The sequence below is a fragment of the Oncorhynchus clarkii genome, unplaced genomic scaffold (assembly GCF_045791955.1).
Source record: "Oncorhynchus clarkii lewisi isolate Uvic-CL-2024 unplaced genomic scaffold, UVic_Ocla_1.0 unplaced_contig_6256_pilon_pilon, whole genome shotgun sequence".
Lineage (NCBI taxonomy): Eukaryota > Metazoa > Chordata > Actinopteri > Salmoniformes > Salmonidae > Oncorhynchus > Oncorhynchus clarkii.
The window spans coordinates 57,550-80,582 of record NW_027258367.1 but is presented as its reverse complement, the minus strand read 5'-3'; the positions used below and the strand labels follow the sequence as shown (position 1 = coordinate 80,582).

At 38.9% G+C, this 23,033-nt stretch overlaps 1 protein-coding gene and 1 pseudogene across 1 annotated transcript; both read left to right on the top strand.

Annotated features, from left to right (window-relative positions):
• The first annotated feature begins 388 nt into the window (after positions 1 to 388).
• Positions 389 to 1,404, top strand: LOC139396814 (zinc finger protein 135-like; annotated as a pseudogene).
• A 5,785-nt stretch (positions 1,405 to 7,189) lies between these two features.
• On the top strand, positions 7,190 to 18,439 carry LOC139396813 (zinc finger protein 436-like). The gene is made up of 5 exons (XM_071143730.1): positions 7,190 to 7,406; positions 8,593 to 8,699; positions 8,835 to 8,966; positions 12,627 to 12,804; positions 17,210 to 18,439. The coding sequence occupies exons 1-5, from the start codon at positions 7,190 to 7,192 to the stop codon at positions 18,277 to 18,279; spliced, it is 1,704 nt and encodes a 567-aa protein (XP_070999831.1). The 3' UTR covers positions 18,280 to 18,439.
• Positions 18,440 to 23,033: the final 4,594 nt, after the last annotated feature.

The following is a 23,033-nucleotide window of genomic DNA, read 5'->3' as shown; positions in this document are numbered from 1 at the left end:
ATACAGCTATGAGGGTTATATATTTAGAACCACCTGCTGATTGGAATCCAGTGACGTCTGTGTCTTCAGTGTCACAGAACTGTAGAACATAGAATCCAATTATGTCTTGAGTGATCTAGAACTGTCTAGTTCTTTGTGTTCTGACTTATAAAACAGAAAGAATAATATGTAATGTAAACAGATCAGTAATTACTATTAATTACCAAATTATGACATTTCTGTAAAACTAGCTTCAGGTTATTGAGAGATCTGATTTGGATTAAACCTCATAGCAAGGCAGTTTTATGATGTGGAGATGTAATTCTGTTCTCTCTTTAAATAAACACTCTTTGGCAGGAGGAAAACCAAACTTGGAGGAACCAGAGACGTCCGAACCAGCAAGACGACACCTCTGCTGCCATTGTGGAAAGAGTTTTACTAAGTTAGGAAGCCTGAACAGACATGAGAGGGGACACACAGAACCGAAGACACAAAATTGCGCCCAGTGTGGAAAGAGTTTTAGCCAGTCAGGAACCCTGAAGGAACACATGAGACTGCACACAAGGAAGAAGCCTTACTACTGCTCACATTGTGGGAAGAGTTTTAGCCATTTAGTTAGCATGAAAAGACATGAGAGGATACACACAGGAGCGAAGCCACACCTGTGCTCCCGGTGTGGAAAGAGTTTTAAGCGGTTAGACACTCTCAAAACCCATGAGCAAATACACATTAGGCAGAAGCTGTACCATTGTGCCCAGTGTGGAAATAGTTTTAGCAAGTCAGGAAGCCTGAAAGTTCATGAGCGAATACACACAGGGGAGAAGTCATACCTTTGCGCCCAGTGTGGAAAGAGTTTTAGCCAGTCAGGAAGCCTGAAGGAACACATGAGACTGCACACAAGGAAGAAGCCTTACTACTGCTCACATTGTGGGAAGAGTTTTAACCATTTAGTTAGCATGAAAAGACATGAGAGGATACACACAGGAGCGAAGCCACACCCGTGCTCCCAGTGTGGAAAGAGTTTTAAGCGGTTAGACACCCTCAAAACCCACGAGCAAATACACATTAGGCAGAAGCTGTACCATTGTGCCCAGTGTGGAAAGAGTTTAAAGCGGTTAGACACTCTCAAAGCTCATGAGCGAATACACACAGGGGAGATACCATACCATTGCGCCTAGTGTGAAAATAGTTTTTGCCGGTCAGGAAGCCTGAAAGTTCATGAGAATACACACAGGGGAGAAGTCATACCTTTGCGCCCAGTGTGGAAAGTGTTTTACCCATTTAGGAAGCCTGAAGGAACACATGAGACTGCACACAGGGGAGAACCCTTACAAATGTTCAGACTGTGGGAAGACATGTTACACATCACAGTCACTTACAAAACATATGAGAATCCACACAGGAGAGAATAATTACTTATCCTAGTGTGTAAACTTGTAATTCACATCACATACACTTAAAATTCATCGGAGAGCGTACACACTGCTCCCATTGTCTTATGTTGTTGACTGAGAATGTTTACTTGTTTATACTATAAGAAATTAAATTGTACACAGTATACTCAAACATATATATTTGTATGTTTTTATTAGAAAACATGAATTGAATATGGAGTATGTCAGTTTGAATACAGAGTAAATCAGATCATCTCCTGTTCCTGGGAGGATCATTATGTGACTGTAATAGAAAATGTTAATTGTTTGTGTGTCCACATAACTGAGTATGTGACTAACCTTGTGAAACTGGCCTATTATAATCTTCTGTTCTTGGGAGTATCATCCTGTGTTGCAAAGCAATTTGCACCTGTGTCCTTGTATGAATAAAGTCCCGCCCAGGAAGAGGAAACTATAAAGATATTTGCTAATCACTCAATGCTTCAGGAATTCAGACTGTCTACACTGCGCTGTGTAACTCTGTTATTCTCTCTGAGCTCAGAAATAAAGAGACTTGGTTTGACTTGGACTCCACCCAACTTGCAACCTAAATCCAATGACAGTTGACATGTTGTGTTGATTTCATGTTGAATTCACTTTAGTTGACGACTCTTAAAAGAAATGTAAATATAAACTAGATGTTGAACTGACGTCTGTTCCCAGTGGGCTGGTTTGAATAAACGGCATGTGTTGGATCAATATCCACCTTCGTTGGTTACGGGATCGTCAGCCATCTCCTTCAGCGCCATTCTTCATATGATCTATTACATCATAAAACACTAACCCATATGATCTATTACATCATAAAACACTAACCCATATGATCTATTACATCATAAAACACTACTCAACCCATATGATCTATTACATAATAAAACACTACTCAACCCATATGATCTATTACATAATAAAACACTACTCAACCCATATGATCTATTACATAATAAAACACTACTCAACCCATATGATCTATTACATAATAAAACACTAACCCATATGATCTATTACATAATAAAACACCAACCCATATGATCTATTACATAATAACACACAACTCAACCCATATGATCTATTACATCATAAAACACTAACCCATATGATCTATTACATAATAAAACACTAACCCATATGATCTATTACATAATAAAACACTAACCCATATGATCTATTACATCATAAAACACTACTCAACCCATATGATCTATTACATAATAAAACACTAACCCATATGATCTATTACATAATAAAACACTAACCCATATGATCTATTACATCATAAAACACTAACCCATATGATCTATTACATCATAAAACACTAACCCATATGATCTATTACATCATAAAACACTAACCCATATGATCTATTACATAATAAAACACTAACCCATATGATCTATTACATCATAAAACACTAACCCATATGATCTATTACATAATAAAACACTAACCCATATGATCTATTACATCATAAAACACTAACCCATATGATCTATTACATCATAAAACACTACTCAACCCATATGATCTATTACATCATAAAACACAACTTAACCCATATGATCTATTACATAATAAAACACTACTCAACCCATATGATCTATTACATAATAAAACACTACTCAACCCACATGATCTATTACATAATAAAACACTAACCCATATGATCTATTACATCATAAAACACTAACCCATATGATCTATTACATAATAAAACACTAACCCATATGATCTATTACATAATAAAACACTTTTCAACCCATATGATCTATTACATCATAAAACACTTTTCAACCCATATGATCTATTACATAATAAAACACTAACCCATAGGACATTACATCAAAGTTGGATCAGCCTGTAGTGTGGTTTTCCACTTTAATTTTGAGTGTGACTCCAAATCCAGACCTCCATGGGTTGATAAATTTGATTTCCATTGATAATTTTTGTGTGATTTTGTTGTCAGCACATTCAACTATGGAAAGAAATACGTATTTAATAAGAATATTTCAATCATTCAGATCTAGGATGTGTTATTTTAGTGTTCCCTTTATATTTTTGAGCAGTGTATATATACTAAGTGTTCAGCATATGTTGGAACTTCTTCAAGACTGTTGAAAAAAGCATTTCAGTTGAAGTTAACAGAATGCCAAGAGTGTGCATAGCTGTCAAGGCAAAGGCTACTTTGAAGAATCTCAAATATAAAAGATATATATACTGAACTGAAATATAAAGATATACTGAACAGAAATATCAATGCAGCCTTCCGAGTGGCGCAGCGTCTAAGGCACTGCATTGTGCTCGTTGCATTAATACAGATTCTGGTTTGATACCCAGCTCTGTCGCAGCCGGCCACAACCGGGAGAGCCAATTGGCCCAGCGTCGTCCGGGTTGGGGGGGGAGGGTTTGCCCGGTCAGGATGTCCTATAGCAACTCCTGTGGCGGGCCTGGCGCATGCGTGAGAATTGTGTCAAGAAGTATTGCGGTTGTGTTTCGGGGGACGCATAAGCTACAGCTAGCTAGCAATACAGTGCATAACATGTGGTGAGTACTTGGCTCAGAGAGAGAGAAATACAATAGTTGAACAGTTTTGAACAAATTAGGAGAAGGGAGAGAGAGAGAGGACGCATGGCTGTTGACGTTCGCCTCTCCCGAGTCCGTACGGGAGTTGCAGCAGTGAGATGAGATAAGACTAACTGTCAATTGACAAAAAATTGGGGAGAAAAAGGGGGTGAAAAATATAAATAAAATAATAATCATTTAAAAAATGTCTGCCCCAAATATTTCGCTTTTTTTTATTTTACCCAAAATATCATGACATTAGTGATTGGCCAAAATGTAAAAAATGTGAACATCTAAATCAACATTGTGTCGAACCCTTGAGACAACGGGGAGATGTTACTGATGTGCTTTGTATCTGCGACGTAAAAACAAGTTTTGGACTTCCACACAGAATTACTTCTTTAGTTATTTTATGTTTAAGGAAGTGTGTAGGTCACATTCTGTATCATACAGCGATGAAGGTTATATATTTACAACCACCTGCTGATAGGAATCCAGCGACTGTCTAGATTTTTGTTTTCTGACTTGTAAAACAGGATGAATAATTCATGTTAACATATTATCAGGAAGCTCTACAACATTTGTTTTAAAATCACACCAAGATTGTTTTAAATGATGAAATGTTTGAAAATTGACCTCAGGTTATTGAGGGATCTGATTTGGATTAATTTGCTACAGATTTTGATGTGAATATTCTCAAATCTGCATAAAACAATATATGCCTTTTCCCACCAGAAATGTTTCTATCAAACAAACTTATTGCGATAAAAGGCTTTGCATGATTACGTAGTGCATTCCCATGTACCGAATGAAAAATACAAGTTAAATGGCTTTCCATCTCATTTTCACACATGACTGCAAAACCCTTTGGATAAAAGTGTCTGCTAAATGGCAGATATATCCACTGATTCTACCAAACATTTGGAACAACTTCCTAATATGGAGTTGGACACTCCCCTTTTCCCCCCAGAACAGCCTCAATTAGTCAGGGCATGGTCTCTGCAAGGTGTCGACAAGCGTTCCACAGGAATGCTGGCCCATGTTGACTCCAGTGCTTCCCACAATTGTGTCAAATTGGTTGGATGTTCTTTGGGTGCAGTGGAGGCTCCTCAGAGGAGGAAGGGGAGCCCCATTTTCAGAAGAATAAAAATGGTAAAACATTTAGAAAGTAATTGTTATCCTTTTTAGATCAAACTACACCAAATATAATCACATCACCAAATAATTGATTAAAACATACTATTTTGCATCCTCCTCTGGGTACATTGACTTCAATACAAAACCTAGGAGGCTCATGGTTCTCAAGCCCTTCCATAGACTTACACAGTAATTATGACAACTTCTGGAGGACGTCCTCCAACCTATCAGAGCTCTTGCAGCATGAACTGACATGTTGTCCACCCAATGAAAGGATCAGAGAATGAATCTAGTATGAGCTACAGCTAGGTAGCACTGCAGTGCATAAAATGTGGTGAGTAGTTGACTCAAAGAGAGAAAAAGACAATAGTTTAACAGTTTTGAACAAATTAGGAGAAGCAAGAGAGTTTTGGTCATTTATTTTCCACTTTCAGTTTCACTTACTTAGCTAGCAAGTTTAGCGTACTCAAACAGAGCGATGCTATGCTAAAAGAATCATCCTCCCTCATCTTAAACCACATTGACCTCTACTGTTTTGGTGGTGGACCAGTCTTGGTACACATGGGAAACTGTAGCGTTGCAGTTCTTGATGCAAACCGGTGCACCTGGCACCTAATACCATACCCCATTCAAAGACACTTCAATATTTTGTCTTCCCAATTCACCCTCTGAAGGGCACAGTCTATGCCTCAATTGTCTCAAGGCTTAAAAATCCTTATTTAACCTGCCCCCTTCATCTACACTGATTGAAGTGGATTTGTCTAGTGACATCAGTAAGGGATCATACCTTTAGCCTGGATTCACCTGGTCAGTCTAAGTCATGGAAGGAGCAGGTGTTCTTAATGTTTTGTCTACCCAGTGTAAAGCACTACAGATAATCAAGTGCTATTTGCATGTGATGCAATTGTTCTATTGTGTCCAGCAGGGCAAGTAGTTCTGACGTCATAATACATCCTTCTGATAATCAAGTGATATTTGGAATGTCTGAGTAGTTCTATATTGTTACTCATATGGTAATTGGCTAACTCCTTTAATTACTCTAATAATGTACAACCACCTCTGTAAAATAACAAAGCATATTACACTAGAAACAGTAACAAAACTTCAGTATTGTATGTTTTACAATTCGTTTACATGACGCACGAGCAAAGGAATACAGCTGACGGCATACATGATTGGCAAGGTAATTTGTGTGACTAAATGCAACCAACTAACATTGATAAGTAAGCAATTATATCAATAACAAGATTATCATCACTAGCAACATGCTTGAATCGAACTTACAAACAAATATTTTCCGAGGCTGAAGCGTGACAAGAAATAACTGCACTGAAAGACCTGAACCGTAGCGCTGCTTCTATGCGCGCAGAACGAATTCTTCACTTACTGTTTTCGTACAGTCTTTCTAAGTACCAGGAACCTCCACTAGGGGGCGATAAACACCATGGAACACAATGAAAATCCATCGGTACCACTGTAATAAAACAGTCTGTTACCTTCTGACAGGATGGCGGCACAGAAGCATTTATTCATTATCTACATATTCATATTAAGCTTCTACGTCTGTGTACAGGAACGTATTATTTGTAAGACGTAAGAGAAGATATATCAGCTTATTGTTAAATTATGACGTTCTTTCCAACACAAAAAGTGTAGTAACTATTGTTTCCAAACTGCGTTACCCACTCCAGTCAGCAGATGGCGATGGGCGTCTTTCGGGTGATGATTCTTGCGTGACGTATAATGGACTGGACGGGACGCTTCTTCAGGAACAACAAGGCGCCAACTCTTTCAACCACCTCGGTAGCCAACATAAAAGTGGAAGATTGACGCTTTAGACCATGTTAATGTACATTATGTAATCTCAGTGTTGTAAATGCAGTTCAGTTGACGTATTAACTGGTTAACTTGAACCTAATTTGCATGTTCAATTTGCAAACTTGTTAAAGATTGTTGCTGAGCCTAGCACTAGGCTAGTCGCTATTGCTAGCAGGCTAACATCACTGACCACGAGTTCACTAAACTACTCATCCCCTGCTAAAGAAGAAGAGGTCTGCTGTACGGAGAAAGAATCTCTGGCGATGAACATTGTCGTGAAAGAAGAAGAAGAAGAGGAGGATATGACTGTGAAAGGAGAGGAAGAACCTTCCAGAATGAAAAAGGAGGAAGAGGAGGCTGTTATAGTGAAAGAAGAGAAAGAACCTTTTAGAGAGGAAGAGGATGCTGTCTCAATAAAGTTGAAGGAGGAAGACATTTTGGGAGTGAAAGAGGAGGAGACAGAAGATCAGATTAACACCAGTGAGTACTGTCTTCAACAGGGGCACAAACTATGCCGTTGTTGAACTAATGTGTGGTTTTTAAGTGGCATTCTACTGAAGTTCTACACTTGAATATGTTGTTCAGTACTATATAAATTGTTAAATGGTCAATCTGCCATTGGTTCATATATTTTTGGGACTTTTCAATTCGATGTATTGAATTCTCCATGTTGTCTATATTAAAGTTCCCCTCATCTAATATAACAGGCTGTTAAAATTCTATATTGGTGCATATTTTCTACTTAAAATAACAAAGGGATGCAACAGGCACCCATTTCGTGGAACAACCCTTTAACATTTGCATTTTAGGCCCTTTTTAGAGATATTAATGCCTCGTCTAAGACCCTTTGTGATTGTAATAGTAGATCATAAGTTTAGCATCTGTTTGATGTTCTAGTTCACACAGGAGAGAGACATGACTATCGTGGATCCTCTGGGGAGCCTCTATTATTATTATTATATACACTATATACGGTGCCTTCATTATTATATACACGGTGCCTACATTATTATATACACTATATACGGTGCCTACCTTATTATATACACTATATACCTTGCCTACATTATAATATACACTATATACGGTGCCTACATTATTATATACACTATATACGGTGCCTACCTTATTATATACACTATATATGGTGCCTACATTATTATATACACTATATACGGTGCCTACATTATTACATACACTATATACGGTGCCTACCTTATTATATACACTATATATGGTGCCTACATTATTAAATACACTATATACGGTGCCTACATTATTATATACACTATATACGGTCCCTACATTATTATAGACACTATACACGGTGCCTACATTATTATATACACTATATACGGTGCCTACATTATTATATACACTATATACGGTAACTTCATTATTATATACACTATATACGGTGCCTACATTTAATTCTCCATGTGGTCTATATTAAAGTGCACCTCATCTAATATAACATACTTTTAAAATTCAATATTGGTGCATAATTTCTACTTAAATATCAAAGGGATGCAACAGGCACCCATTTCGTGGAACAACCCTTTAACATTTGCATTTTAGGCCCTGTTTAGAGATATCAAATCCTCTTGTAAGACCCTTTGTGATTGTAATAGTAGATCATAAGTTTACCACCTGTTTGATGTTCTAGTTCACACAGGAGAGAGACATGACTATTGTGGATCCTCTGGGGAGCCTCAACAACATCCTGATGCTGACGAGGCAGAGAAGAGTCTCTCCAGATCAGAACACCAGATGGTACAGCTTGGTCTGGTCTAGAATACAGCTCGCTCTCTCTGGGTCTGGGCTGGGTTTCTGTAAAGCACTTTATGTCAACAGTGACATCAGCATCCATAATGGTATGTGTCTGTGTCCCCTCTTTATGGTTACCAGGACAACGCTAGCCCTTCCTCCCTCCCTGAGTCCCTGTATTGTACCTCTCCCGGTAGCTCCTTACTCCTGGGTATGAAGAGGTTGTCTGGGCTGCTGGTGGACTGCAGGAAAACGACAGGGCTGAGTGGAACTGTGAGAGGAGGAGCAGAGAAGAACAGATTAGATTTCACACATCAAAGTAAGTGCTGTAGTTTAGTTTGAACAAATACAATAGATCTGCCCACTTGTATCTGTTACCAGGACAACCAGCAGAGTTCTCTCTCCACAAAGAGCCGGAAGTGCTATCGGTTGGCGCAGAAGTTTGACAGTGTGTGCAACTCTGCAGAACTCTTGTTCATTTTCAGCGTGCTTAGTTGTGAAGTGTTTAAAACTTCTTAAGACTAGCGGAACCCCTCGACAACATCCGCTGAAATGGCAGAGAGCGAAATGAAAAAATATTTTTGGGGAAATATTTTACTTTCATACATTCAAGAGTGCAATACACCAAATTAAAGCTTAACCTCTTGTTAATCTAGCCATCGTGTCCAATTTCAAAAATGCTATACAGGGAAAGCTCACCATACGATTATGTTAGGTCAGCACCTAGTCACAAAAAACATACAGACATTTTCTAGTCAAAGAGAGGAGTCACAAAAGGCAGAATTAGAGATAAAAATTAATCCCCAACCTTTGATGATCTTCATCAGATGGCACTCATAGGACTTCATGTTACACAATACATGTATGTTTTGTTGGATAAAGTTCATATTAGTATCCAAATATCTCAGTTTACATTGGAGCGTTTGTTCAGTAATGTTGTGCCTCGAAAACATCTGGCGAATTTGCAGAGATCCAAATCAATTTACAGAAATACTCATCATAAAATTTGATAAAAGATATAAGTGTTATGCATAGAATTAAATATATACTTCTCCTTAATGCAAGCACTGTGTCAGATTTCAAAAAAGCTTTACGGAAAAAGCACACCACACTATATACGGTGCCTATATTATTATATACGCTATATACGGTGCCTATATTATTATATACGCTATATACGATGCCTATATTATTATATACACTATATACGCTGTCTACATTACTTAATACACTATATACGGTGCCTTCATTATTATATACACGGTGCCTACATTATTATATACACTATATACGGTGCCTATATTATTATATACACTATATACCGTGCCTACATTATTATACACTATATACCTTGCCTACATTATAATATACACTATATATAGTGCCTAAATTATTATATACACTATATACGGTGCCTACATTATTATATACACTATATACGGTGCCTACATTATTATATACACTATATACCGTGCCTATATTATTATATACACTATATACCGTGCCTACATTATTATATACACTATATACAGTGCCTACATTATTATATACACTATATTCGGTACCTACATATAATTCTCCATGTGGTCTATATTAAAGTGCACCTCATCTAATATAACATACTTTTAAAATTCAATATTGGTGCATAATTTCTACTTAAATATCAAAGGGATGCAACAGGCACCCATTTCGTGGAACAACCCTTTAACATTTGCATTTTAGGCCCTGTTTAGAGATATCAAATCCTCTTGTAAGACCCTTTGTGATTGTAATAGTAGATCATAAGTTTACCACCTGTTTAATGTTCTAGTTCACACAGGAGAGAGACATGACTATGGTGGATCCTCTGCGGAGCCTCAACAACATCCTGATGCTGACGAGGCAGAGAAGAGTCTCTCCAGATCAGAACACCAGATGGTACAGCTTGGTCTGGTCTAGCATACAGCTTGCTCTCTCTGGGTCTGGGCTGGGTTTCTGTAAAGCACTTTATGTCAACAGTGACATCAGCATCCATAATGGTATGTGTTTGTGTCCCCTCTTTATGGTTACCAGGACAACGCTAGCCCTTCCTCCCTCCCTGAGTCCCTGTATTGTGCCTATCCCGGTAGCTCCTTACTGCTGGGTATGAAGAGGTTGTCTGTGCTGCTGGTGGACTGCAGGAAAACAACAGGGCTGAGTGGAACTGTAAGAGGAGGAGAAGAGATGAACGGATCAGATTTGACACACCAAAGTAAGTGCTGTAGTTTAGTTTGAACAAATACAATAGATCTGCCCACTGGTATCTGTTACCAGGACAACCAGCAGAGTTCTCTCTCCACAGAGAGCCGGAAGTGCTATCGGTTGGCGCAGAAGTTTGACAGTGTGTGCAACTCTGCAGAACTCTTGTTCGTTTTCAGCGTGCTTAGTTGTGAAGTGTTTAAAACTTCTTAAGACTAGCGGAACCCCTCGACAACATCCTCTGAAATGGCAGAGAGCGAAATGAAAAAATATTTTTGGGAAATATTTTAATTTCATACATTCACGAGTGCAATACACCAAATTAAAGCTTAACCTCTTGTTAATCTAGCCATCGTGTCCAATTTCAAAAATGCTATACAGGGAAAGCTCACCATACGATTATGTTAGGTCAGCACCTAGTCACAAAAAACATACAGACATTTTCCAGTCAAAGAGAGGAGTCACAAAAGGCAGAATTAGAGATAAAATTAATCCCCAACCTTTGATGATCTTCATCAGATGGCACTCATAGGACTTCATGTTACACAATACATGTATGTTTTGTTGGATAAAGTTCATATTAGTATCCAAATATCTCAGTTTACATTGGAGCGTTTGTTCAGTAATGTTGTGCCTCGAAAACATCTGGCGAATTTGCAGAGATCCAAATCAATTTACAGAAATACTCATCATAAAATTTGATAAAAGATATAAGTGTTATGCATAGAATTAAATATATACTTCTCCTTAATGCAAGCACTGTGTCAGATTTCAAAAAAGCTTTACGGAAAAAGCACACCACACTATATACGGTGCCTATATTATTATATACGCTATATACGGTGCCTATATTATTATATACGCTATATACGATGCCTATATTATTATATACACTATATACGCTGTCTACATTACTTAATACACTATATACGGTGCCTTCATTATTATATACACGGTGCCTACATTATTATATACACTATATACGGTGCCTACCTTATTATATACACTATATACCTTGCCTACATTATAATATACACTATATATAGTGCCTAAATTATTATATACACTATATACGGTGCCTACATTATTATATACACTATATACGGTGCCTACATTATTATATACACTATATACCGTGCCTATATTATTATATACACTATATACCGTGCCTACATTATTATATATACTATATACGGTGCCTACATTATTATATACACTATATTCGGTACCTACATATAATTCTCCATGTGGTCTATATTAAAGTGCACCTCATCTAATATAACATACTTTTAAAATTCAATATTGGTGCATAATTTCTACTTAAATATCAAAGGGATGCAACAGGCACCCATTTCGTGGAACAACCCTTTAACATTTGCATTTTAGGCCCTGTTTAGAGATATCAAATCCTCTTGTAAGACCCTTTGTGATTGTAATAGTAGATCATAAGTTTACCACCTGTTTAATGTTCTAGTTCACACAGGAGAGAGACATGACTATGGTGGATCCTCTGCGGAGCCTCAACAACATCCTGATGCTGACGAGGCAGAGAAGAGTCTCTCCAGATCAGAACACCAGATGGTACAGCTTGGTCTGGTCTAGCATACAGCTTGCTCTCTCTGGGTCTGGGCTGGGTTTCTGTAAAGCACTTTATGTCAACAGTGACATCAGCATCCATAATGGTATGTGTTTGTGTCCCCTCTTTATGGTTACCAGGACAACGCTAGCCCTTCCTCCCTCCCTGAGTCCCTGTATTGTGCCTATCCCGGTAGCTCCTTACTGCTGGGTATGAAGAGGTTGTCTGGGCTGCTGGTGGACTGCAGGAAAACAACAGGGCTGAGTGGAACTGTGAGAGGAGGAGCAGAGAAGAACGGATTAGATTTCACACATCAAAGTAAGTGCTGTAGTTTAGTTTGAACAAATACAATAGATCTGCCCACTGGTATCTGTTACCAGGACAACCAGCAGAGTTCTCTCTCCACAGAGAGCCGGAAGTGCTATCGGTTGGTGCAGAAGTTTGACAGTGTGTGCAACTCTGCAGAACTCTTGTTCGTTTTCAGCGTGCTTAGTTGTGAAGTGTTTAAAACTTCTTAAGACTAGCGGAACCCCTCGACAACATCCGCTGAAATGGCAGAGAGCGAAATGGAAAAATATTTTTGGGAAATATTTAACTTTCATACATTCACGCGTGCAATACACCAAATTAAAGCTTAACCTCTTGTTAATCTAGCCATCGTGTCCAATTTCAAAAAAGCTATACAGCAAAAGCTCACCATACGATTATGTTAGGTCAGCACCTAGTCACAAAAAAACATAGGGCCATTTTCCAGTCAAAGAGAGGAGTCACAAAAAGGCAGAAATAGAGATAAAATTAATCACTAACCTTTGATGATCTTCATCAGATGTCACTCATAGGACTTCATGTTACACAATACATGTATGTTTTGTTCGATAAAGTTCATATTTATATCCAAATATCTCAGTTTACATTGGAGCGTTTGTTCAGTAATGTTGTGCCTCAAAAACATCCAGCGGAATTTGCAGTCACATTAATTTACAGAAATACTCATCATAAACTTTGATAAAAGATACAAGTGTTATGCATAGAATTAAAGATATACTTCTCCTTAATGCAAGCACTGTGTCAGATTTCAAAAAAGCTTTACGGAAAAAGCACACCATGCAATAATCTAAAGACAGCGCGAAGCCACAAAAACAAGCCATACAGATACCCACCATGTTGTGGAGTCAGAAATAGCGTTATAAATATTAACTTACCTTTGATGATCTTCATCAGAATGCACTCCCAGGAATCCCAGTTCCACAATAAATGTTTGTTTTGTTCGATAAAGTTCATCTTTATGTCCAAATACCTCCTTTTTGTTAACGCTTTTAGTTCACCAATCGAAATTCACAAGGCGCTGGCAAGTCCAGACGAAAAGTCAAAGAAGTTCTATTACAGTTTGTAGAAACATGTCAAACTATGTATAGAATCAATCTTTAGGATGTTTTTATCATAAATCTTCAATAATGTTTCAACCGGACAATTCCTTTGTCTTTAGAAATGAAAAGGAACGCAGCTCGCTCACGGCCACGCGCGTGTGACTTAGCTCAAGGCATTCTGCCAGACCCCTTAGTCAAACAGCTCTTATTCGCTCCCCCTTCATAGTAGAATCCTGCAACAAGGTTCTAAAGACTGTTGACAGCTAGTGGAAGCCTTGGGAAGTGCAATATGACCCAATTTACACTTTATATACGAAAGGCAATGACTTGAAAAACTACAAACCTCAGATTTCCCACTTTCCCCCTCTCTCTCCATGTAGTGTTGTACTGAAACAGCTGCTCTCTCTCTCTCTCCATGTAGTGTTGTACTGAAACAGCTGCTCTCCCTCTCTCTCCATGTAGTGTTGTACTGAAACAGCTGCTCTCCCTCTCTCTCCCTGTAGTGTTGTACTGAAACAGCTGCTCTCCCTCTCTCTCTCCATGTAGTGTTGTACTGAAACAGCTGCTCTCCCTCTCTCTCTCCATGTAGTGTTGTACTGAAACAGCTGCTCTCCCTCTCTCTCTCCATGTAGTGTTGTACTGAAACAGCTGCTCTCCCCCTCTCTCTCCATGTAGTGTTGTACTGAAACAGCTGCTCTCCCCCTCTCTCTCCATGTAGTGTTGTACTGAAACAGCTGCTCTCCCTCTCTCTCTCCATGTAGTGTTGTACTGAAACAGCTGCTCCCCCTCTCTCTCTCCATGTAGTGTTGTACTGAAACAGCTGCTCTCCCTCTCTCTCCATGTAGTGTTGTACTGAAACAGCTGCTCTCCCTCTCTCTCTCCATGTAGTGTTGTACTGAAACAGCTGCTCTCCCTCTCTCTCTCCATGTAGTGTTGTACTGAAACAGCTGCTCTCCCTCTCTCTCTCCATGTAGTGTTGTACTGAAACAGCTGCTCTCCCCCTCTCTCTCCATGTAGTGTTGTACTGAAACGGCTGCTCTCCCTCTCTCTCCCTGTAGTGCTGTACTGAAACAGCTGATCTCCCTCTCTCTCCCTGTAGTGCTGTACTGAAACAGCTGATCTCCCTCTCTCTCCCTGTAGTGCTGTACTGAAACAGCTGATCTCCCTCTCTCTCCCTGTAGTGCTGTACTGAAACAGCTGATCTCCCTCTCTCTCCCTGTAGTGCTGTACTGAAACAGCTGCTCCCCCTCTCTCTCCCTGTAGTGCTGTACTGAAACAGCTGCAAAACGTGACTCGTGACATTGCTGGATGCGGGCCTCGCTCTCCTGCTTTGCCAGTTAATTTGTTATTTTATTGAAGTTATGGCTTTTGTCTTGCAGCTGGCATTTTTTTTATTTGTTTGAGAGAAAAAAACACTTTTCAACCTGTAAAACATATACAAATAAACACAACAAAAAAAATGAACGTATCTTTTTTCAGGACCCTGTCTTTCAAAGATACTTTGTAAAAATCCAAATAACTTCACAGATCTTCATTGTAAAGGTTCTAAACACAGTTTCCCATGTTTGTTCAATGAACCATAAACAAGTAACGTCAAACATATACAAATATGATGATGTCATAATGAATTCATGACACGTGAATTAACAAATATGATGACGTCATAATGAATTCATGACACGTGAATGAACAAATATGATGATGTGGGGCGGCAGGGTAGCCTAGTGGTTCGAGCGTTGGACTAGTAACCGGAAGGTTGCAATATCAAATCCCCCAGCTGACAAGGTACAAATCTGTCGTTCATCCCCTGAACAGGCAGTTAACCAACTGTTCCTAGGACGTCATTGAAAATTTGAATTTGTTCTTAACTGGCTTGCCTAGTTAAATAAAGATAAAATAAAAAATAAATAAATGTTATAATGAATTCATGACACGTGAATGAACAAGCCTTTCTATATACGGTGCCTACATTATTATATACACTATATACGGTGCCTTCATTATTATATACACTATATACATTGTTATATACACTATATACGGTGCCTACATTATTATATACTCTATATACGGTGCATACATTATTATATACACTATATACGGTGCCTACATTATTATATACATGGTGCATACATTATTACATACACTATATACGGTGCCTACATTAATATATACTCTATATACGGTGCCTACATTATTATATACACTATATACGGTGCCTACATTATTAAATACTCTATATACGGTTCCTACCTTCTTATATACACTATATACGGTGCCTACATTATTATATACACTATACACGGTGCCTACATTATTATATACACTATACACGGTGCCTACATTATTATATACACTATATACGGTGCCTACATTATTATATACACTATACACGGTGCCTACATTATTATATACACTATATACGGTGCCTACATTATTATATACACTATACACGGTGCCTACATTATTATATACACTATACACGGTGCCTACATTATTATATACACTATATACGGTGCCTACATTATTATATACACTATATACGGTGCCTACATTATTATATACACTATATACGGTGCCTACATTGTTATATACATGGTGCATACATTATTATATACACTATATACGGTGCCTACATTATTATATACACTATATACGGTGCATACATTATTATATACACTATATACGGTGCCTACATTATTATATACATGGTGCATACATTATTACATACACTATATACGGTGCCTACATTATTATATACATGGTGCCTACATTATTACATACACTATATACGGTGCCTACATTATTACATACACTATATACGGTGCCTACATTATTATATACATGGTGCCTACATTATTACATACACTATATACGGTGCCTTCGGAAAGTATACAGAACCCTTGACTTTTTCCGTGTTTTTTTACGTTACAGTCTGAATGTAATATTGAGGGGGCACCTGTGTAATGATCATGCTGTTTAATTAGCTTCTTGATATGCCACAACTGTCAAGGGAGATGTTACTGATGTGCTTTGTGTCTGTCTCCAAGTTTTGGACTTCCACACTTCTTTAGTTATTTAATGTTTAAAGAAGTGTTTAGGTCACATTCTGTATCATACACCTATGAAGGTTATATATTTACAACCACCTGCATGATAGGAACAACATCTGTGTCGTCTGTGTCTTGGGTGTCATAGAACTGTCTAGTTGTTTGTATTCTGACTTGTAAAACAGAAATAAAGATAAGTAATGTAAACATATCAGTAATTACCAGGAATTAAACCTCATAGCAAGCACTTTTATCATGGGGAGATTTCATTCTGTTCTCTCTTTAAATAAACACTGTCTTTGGCAGGAGGAAAACCAAACTTGGAGGAACCAGAGACGTCCAAACCAGCAAGACGACACCTCTGCTCCCAGATTGGAAAGAGTTTTACCAAGTTAGGAAGCCTGGAAAGACATGAAAGGGGACACACAGAACCGAAGCCACAAAATTGCACCCAGTGTGGAAGGAGTTTTAGCCACTTAGGAAATCTGAAAGCTCATGAGCGAACACACACACGGGAGAGGCCTTTCCATTGCTCCCAGTGTGGAAAGAATTTTAAGCGGTTAGACACTCTCAAAACCCATGAGCAAATACACACCGGGGAGAAGCCATACCATTGTGCCCAGTGTGGAAATAGTTTTAGCCAGTCAGGAAGCCTGAAAGTTCATGAGCGAATACACACACGGGAGAGGCCTTTCCATTGCTCCCAGTGTGGAAAGAATTTTAAGCGGTTAGACACTCTCAAAACCCATGAGCAAATACACACCGGGGAGAAGTCATACCTTTGCGCCCAGTGTGGAAAGAGTTTCAGCCAGTCAGGAAGCCTGAAGGAACACATGAGACTGCACACAAGGGAGAAGCTTTACTACTGCTCACATTGTGGGAAGAGTTTTAACCATTTAGTTAGCATGAAAAGACATGAGAGGATACACACAGGAGCGAAGCCACATCCCTGCTCCCAGTGTGGAAAGAGTTTTAAGCGGTTAGACACCCTCAAAGCTCATGAGCGAATACACACAGGGGAGACACCATACCATTGCGCCCAGTGTGGAAATAGTTTTAGCCAGTCAGGAAGCCTGAAAATTCATGAGAGAATACACACAGGGGAGAAGCCATACCATTGTGGCCAGTGTGGAAAGAGTTTTAGCCTTTTAGAAAGCCTGAGAGTACATGAGCGAATACACACAGGGGAGAAGCCTTACCACTGCTCCCAGTGTTCAAAGTGTTTTACCCATTTAGGAAGCCTGAAGGAACACAGGAGACTGCACACAGGGGAGAAGCCTTACAAATGTTCAGACTGTGGGAAGACATATTACTCATCACAGACACTTAAAAGTCATGTGAGAATCCACACAGGAGAGAATGCTTACTTATCCTAGTGTGTGAACTCATTTTTCACATCACATTGTCCATTGTCTTATATTGTTGTCTGAGAATGTGTTTACCTGTCTTTACCATATGAAATTAAATGGTACAGGGTATACTCAAACATATATTTGTTTGTTTTTATTAGAAAACATGAAGTGAATATGGAGTCTGTCAGTTTGAATATAAAGAAGATCAGGTTCCTTCTTTAAAACTCTTTGTGTGTGTTTATCTGGGTGTGTCATTCCTCCAGCACTACAGATAATCAAGTGATATTTGGATGTGATGCATTTGTTCCATTGTTGACATTTGCATTGTTGGTCCACTGATGATTTAATGAAATGAAAATATTCAGACTAATAGAAAATGTTAATTGTATGTGTGTCCACATAACTGATTATGTGACTAACCTTGTGAAACTGTCCTATTATAATCTCCTGTTCTTGGGAGTATCATCCTGTGTTGCAAACCAATTTGCACCTGTGTCCTTGTATGAATAAAGTCCCTCCCAGGAACAGGAAACTATAAAGATATGTGCCCATCACTCAATGCTTCAGGAATTCAGACTGTCTACACTGCGCTGTGACTCTGTTATTCTCTCTGAGCTCAGAAATAAAGAGACTTGGTTTGACTTGGACTCCACCCAACTTGCAACCTAAATCCAATGACAGTTGACATGTTGTGTTGATTTCATGTTGAATTCACTTTAGTTGATGACTCTTAAAATAAATGTAAATAGAAACTAGATGTTGAACTGACCTCTGAAATAACACATATGGAATCATGTAGTAACCAAAAAAGTTTCAATCAAAATATTTTAGATTCTTCAAAGTAGCCACCCTTTGCACTGATGACAGCTTTGCACACTCTTGGCATTCTCTCAACCAGCTTCATGAGGTTGTCACCTGGAATGCATTTCAATTAACAGATGTGCCTTCTTAAAGTTAATTTCTGGAATTTCTTTCCTACTTAATGCGTTTGAGACAATCAGCTGTGTTGTGACAAGGTGGGGGGGGGGGGGGGTATACAGAAGACAGCCCTATTGGGTAAAAGACCAAGTCCATATTATGGCAAGAACAGCTTATATAAGTAAAGAGTAACAATTGTCCATCGTTACTTTAAGACACGAAGGTCAGTCAATCCGGAAAATTTCCGGAATTTTGAAAGTTTCTTCAAGTGCAGTCGAAAAACCATCGAGCGCTATGATGAAACTGGCTCTCATGAGGATCTCCACAGGAAAGGAAGACCCAGAGTTACCTCTGCTGCAGAGGATAAGTTCATTAGAGTTAATTAGAGTTAACTGCCCAAATAAATGCTTCACAGAGTTCAAGTAACAGACACATCTCAAGATCATCTGTTCAGAGACTGCGTTTATCAGTCCTTCATGGTCGAATTGCTGCAAAGAAACCACTACTAAAAGGACATCAATAAGAAGAAGAGACTTGCTTGGGCCAAGAAACACGAACAATGGACATTAGACCGGTGGATATCTGTCCTTGGGTCTGATGAGTCCAAATGTGAGATTTTTGGTTCCAAACGCTGTGTCTTTGTGAGACGTGAGTAGGTGAACGGATGATCTTTGCATGTCTAATTCCCACCGTGAAGCATGGAGGAGGAGGTGCGATGGTATGCGGGTGCTTTGCTGGTGACGTTGTCAGTGATTTATTTAGAATTCAAGGCACACTTAACCAGGTTGACAACCATAGCATTCTGCAGCGATACTCTATCCCATCTGGTTTGCGCTTAGTGGGACCATCATTTGTTTCATTTGTTTTTCCACAGGACAATGAGCCAAAACACAGAGTGAAGGGAAAGCAACCAATAAGTGTTCAGCATATGTTGGAACTTCTTCAAGACTGTTGAAAAAAGCATTTCAGTTGAAGCTAGTTCACAGAATGCCAAGAGTGTGCAAAGCTGTCAAGGCAAAGGGTGGCTACTTTGAAGAATCTCAAATATAAAAGATATATATACTGAACTGAAATATAAAGATATACTGAACAGAAATATCAATGCAGCCTTCCGAGTGGCGCAGCGTCTAAGGCACTGCATTGTGCTCGCTGCATTAATACAGATTCTGGTTTGATACCCAGCTAAGTCGCAGCCGGCCACAACCGGGAGAGCCAATTGGCCCAGCGTCGTCCGGGTTGGGGGGGGGGGGGGGGGGGGGGGGGGGGGTTTTGGCCGGTCAGGATGTCCTCTAGCAACTCCTGTGGCGGGCCGGGCGCATGCGTGAGAATTGTGTCAAGAAGTATTGCGGTTGTGTTTCGGGGGACGCATAAGCTACAGCTAGCTAGCACTGCAGTGCATAACATGTGGTGAGTAGTTGGCTCAAAGAGAGAGAAATACAATAGTTGAACAGTTTTGAACAAATTAGGAGAAGGGAGAGAGAGAGAGAGGACGCATGGCTGTTGACGTTCGCCTCTCCCGAGTCCGTCGGGAGTTGCAGCAGTGAGATGAGATAAGACTAACTGTCAATTGACAAAAAATTGGGGAGAAAAAGGGGGTGAAAAATATAAATATAATAATAATAATTTTAAAAATGTCTGCCCCAATATTTCGCTTTTTTTTATTTTACCCAAAATATCATGACATTAGTGATTGGCCAAAATGTAAAAAATGTGAACATCTAAATCAACATTGTGTCGAACCCTTGAGACAACGGAGAGATGTTACTAATGAGCTTTGTATCTGCGACGTAAAAACAAGTTTTGGACTTCCACACAAAATGAATTCTTTAGTTATTTTATGTTTAAGGAAGTGTGTAGGTCACATTCTGTATCATACAGCTGTGAATGTTATATATTTAGAACCACCTGCTGATAGGAATCCAGCGACTGTCTAGTTTTTTGTTTTCTGACTTGTAAAACTGAATGAATAATTAATGTTAACATATTACCAGGAAGCTCTACAACATTTGTTTTAAAATCACACCAAGATTGTTTTAAATGATGAAATGTTTGAAAATTGACCTCAGGTTACTGAGGGATCTGATTTGGATTAATTTGCTACAGATTTTGATGTAAATATTCTCAAATCTGCATAAAACAATATATGCCTTTTCCCACCAGAAATGTTTCTATCAAACAAACTTATTGCGATAAAAGGCTTTGCATGATTACGTAGTGAATTCCCATGTACCGAATGAAAAATACAAGTTAAATGGCTTTCCATCTCATTTTCACACATGACTGCAAATCCCGTTGGATAAAAGTGTCTGCTAAATGACAGATATATCCACTGATTCTACCAAACATTTGGAACAACTTCCTAATATGGAGTTGGACACTCCCCTTTCCCCCCAGAACAGCCTCAATTAGTCAGGGCATGGTCTCTGCAAGGTGTCGACAAGCGTTCCATAGGAATGCTGGCCCATGTTGACTCCAGTGCTTCCCACAATTGTGTCAAATTGGTTGGATGTTCTTTGGGTGCAGTGGAGGCTCCTCAGAGGAGGAAGGGGAGCCCCATTTTCAGAAGAATAAAAATGGTAAAACATTTAAAACATTTAATCCTTTTTAGATAAAACTATACTAAATATAATCACATCACCAAATAATTGATTAAAACATAGTATTTTGCATCCTCCTCTGGGTACATTGACTTCAATACAAAACCTAGGAGGCTCATGGTTCTCAAGCCCTTCCATAGACTTACACAGTAATTATGACAACTTCCGGAGGACGTCCTCCAACCTATCAGAGCTCTTGCAGCATGAACTGACATGTTGTCCACCCAATGAAAGGATCAGAGAACGAATCTAGTATGAGCTAAAGCTAGGTAGCACTGCAGTGCATAAAATGTGGTGAGTAGTTGACTCAAAGAGAGAAAAAGACAATAGTTTAACAGTTTTGAACAAATTAGGAGAAGCAAGAGAGTTTTGGTAATTTATTTTCCACTTTCAGTTTCACTTACTTAGCTAGCAAGTTTAGCCTACTCAAACAGAGCGATGCTATGCTAAAAGAATCATCCTCCCTCATCTTAAACCACATTGACCTCTACTGTTTTGGTGGTGGACCAGTCTTGGTACACATGGGAAACTGTAGCGTTGCAGTTCTTGATGCAAACCGGTGCACCTGGCACCTAATACCATACCCCATTCAAAGACACTTCAATATTTTGTCTTCCCAATTCACCCTCTGAAGGGCACAGTCTATGCCTCAATTGTCTCAAGGCTTAAAAATCCTTATTTAACCTGCCCCCTTCATCTACACTGATTGAAGTGGATTTGTCTAGTGACATCAGTAAGGGATCATACCTTTAGCCTGGATTCACCTGGTCAGTCTAAGTCATGGAAGGAGCAGGTGTTCTTAATGTTTTGTAGACTCAGTGTAAAGCACTACAGATAATCAAGTGCTATTTGCATGTGATGCATTTGTTCTATTGTGTCCAGCAGGGCAAGTAGTTCTGACGTCATAATACATCCTTCTGATAATCAAGTGATATTTGGAATGTCTGAGTAGTTCTATATGATGTCATAATACACCCCTCTGATAATCAAGTGCTATTTGGAATGTCTGAGTAGTTCTATATTGTTACTCATATGGTAATGTGTCTAGCATGATGCCAAACCATATAGCTAATTGTTACTCATATGGTAATTGGCTAACTCCTTTAATTACTCTAATAATGTACAACCACCTCTGTAAAATAACAAAGCATATTACACTAGAAACAGTAACAAAACTTCAGTATTGTATGTTTTACAATTCGTTTACATGAGCAAAGGAATACAGCTGACGGCATACATGATTGGCAAGGTAATTTGTGTGAC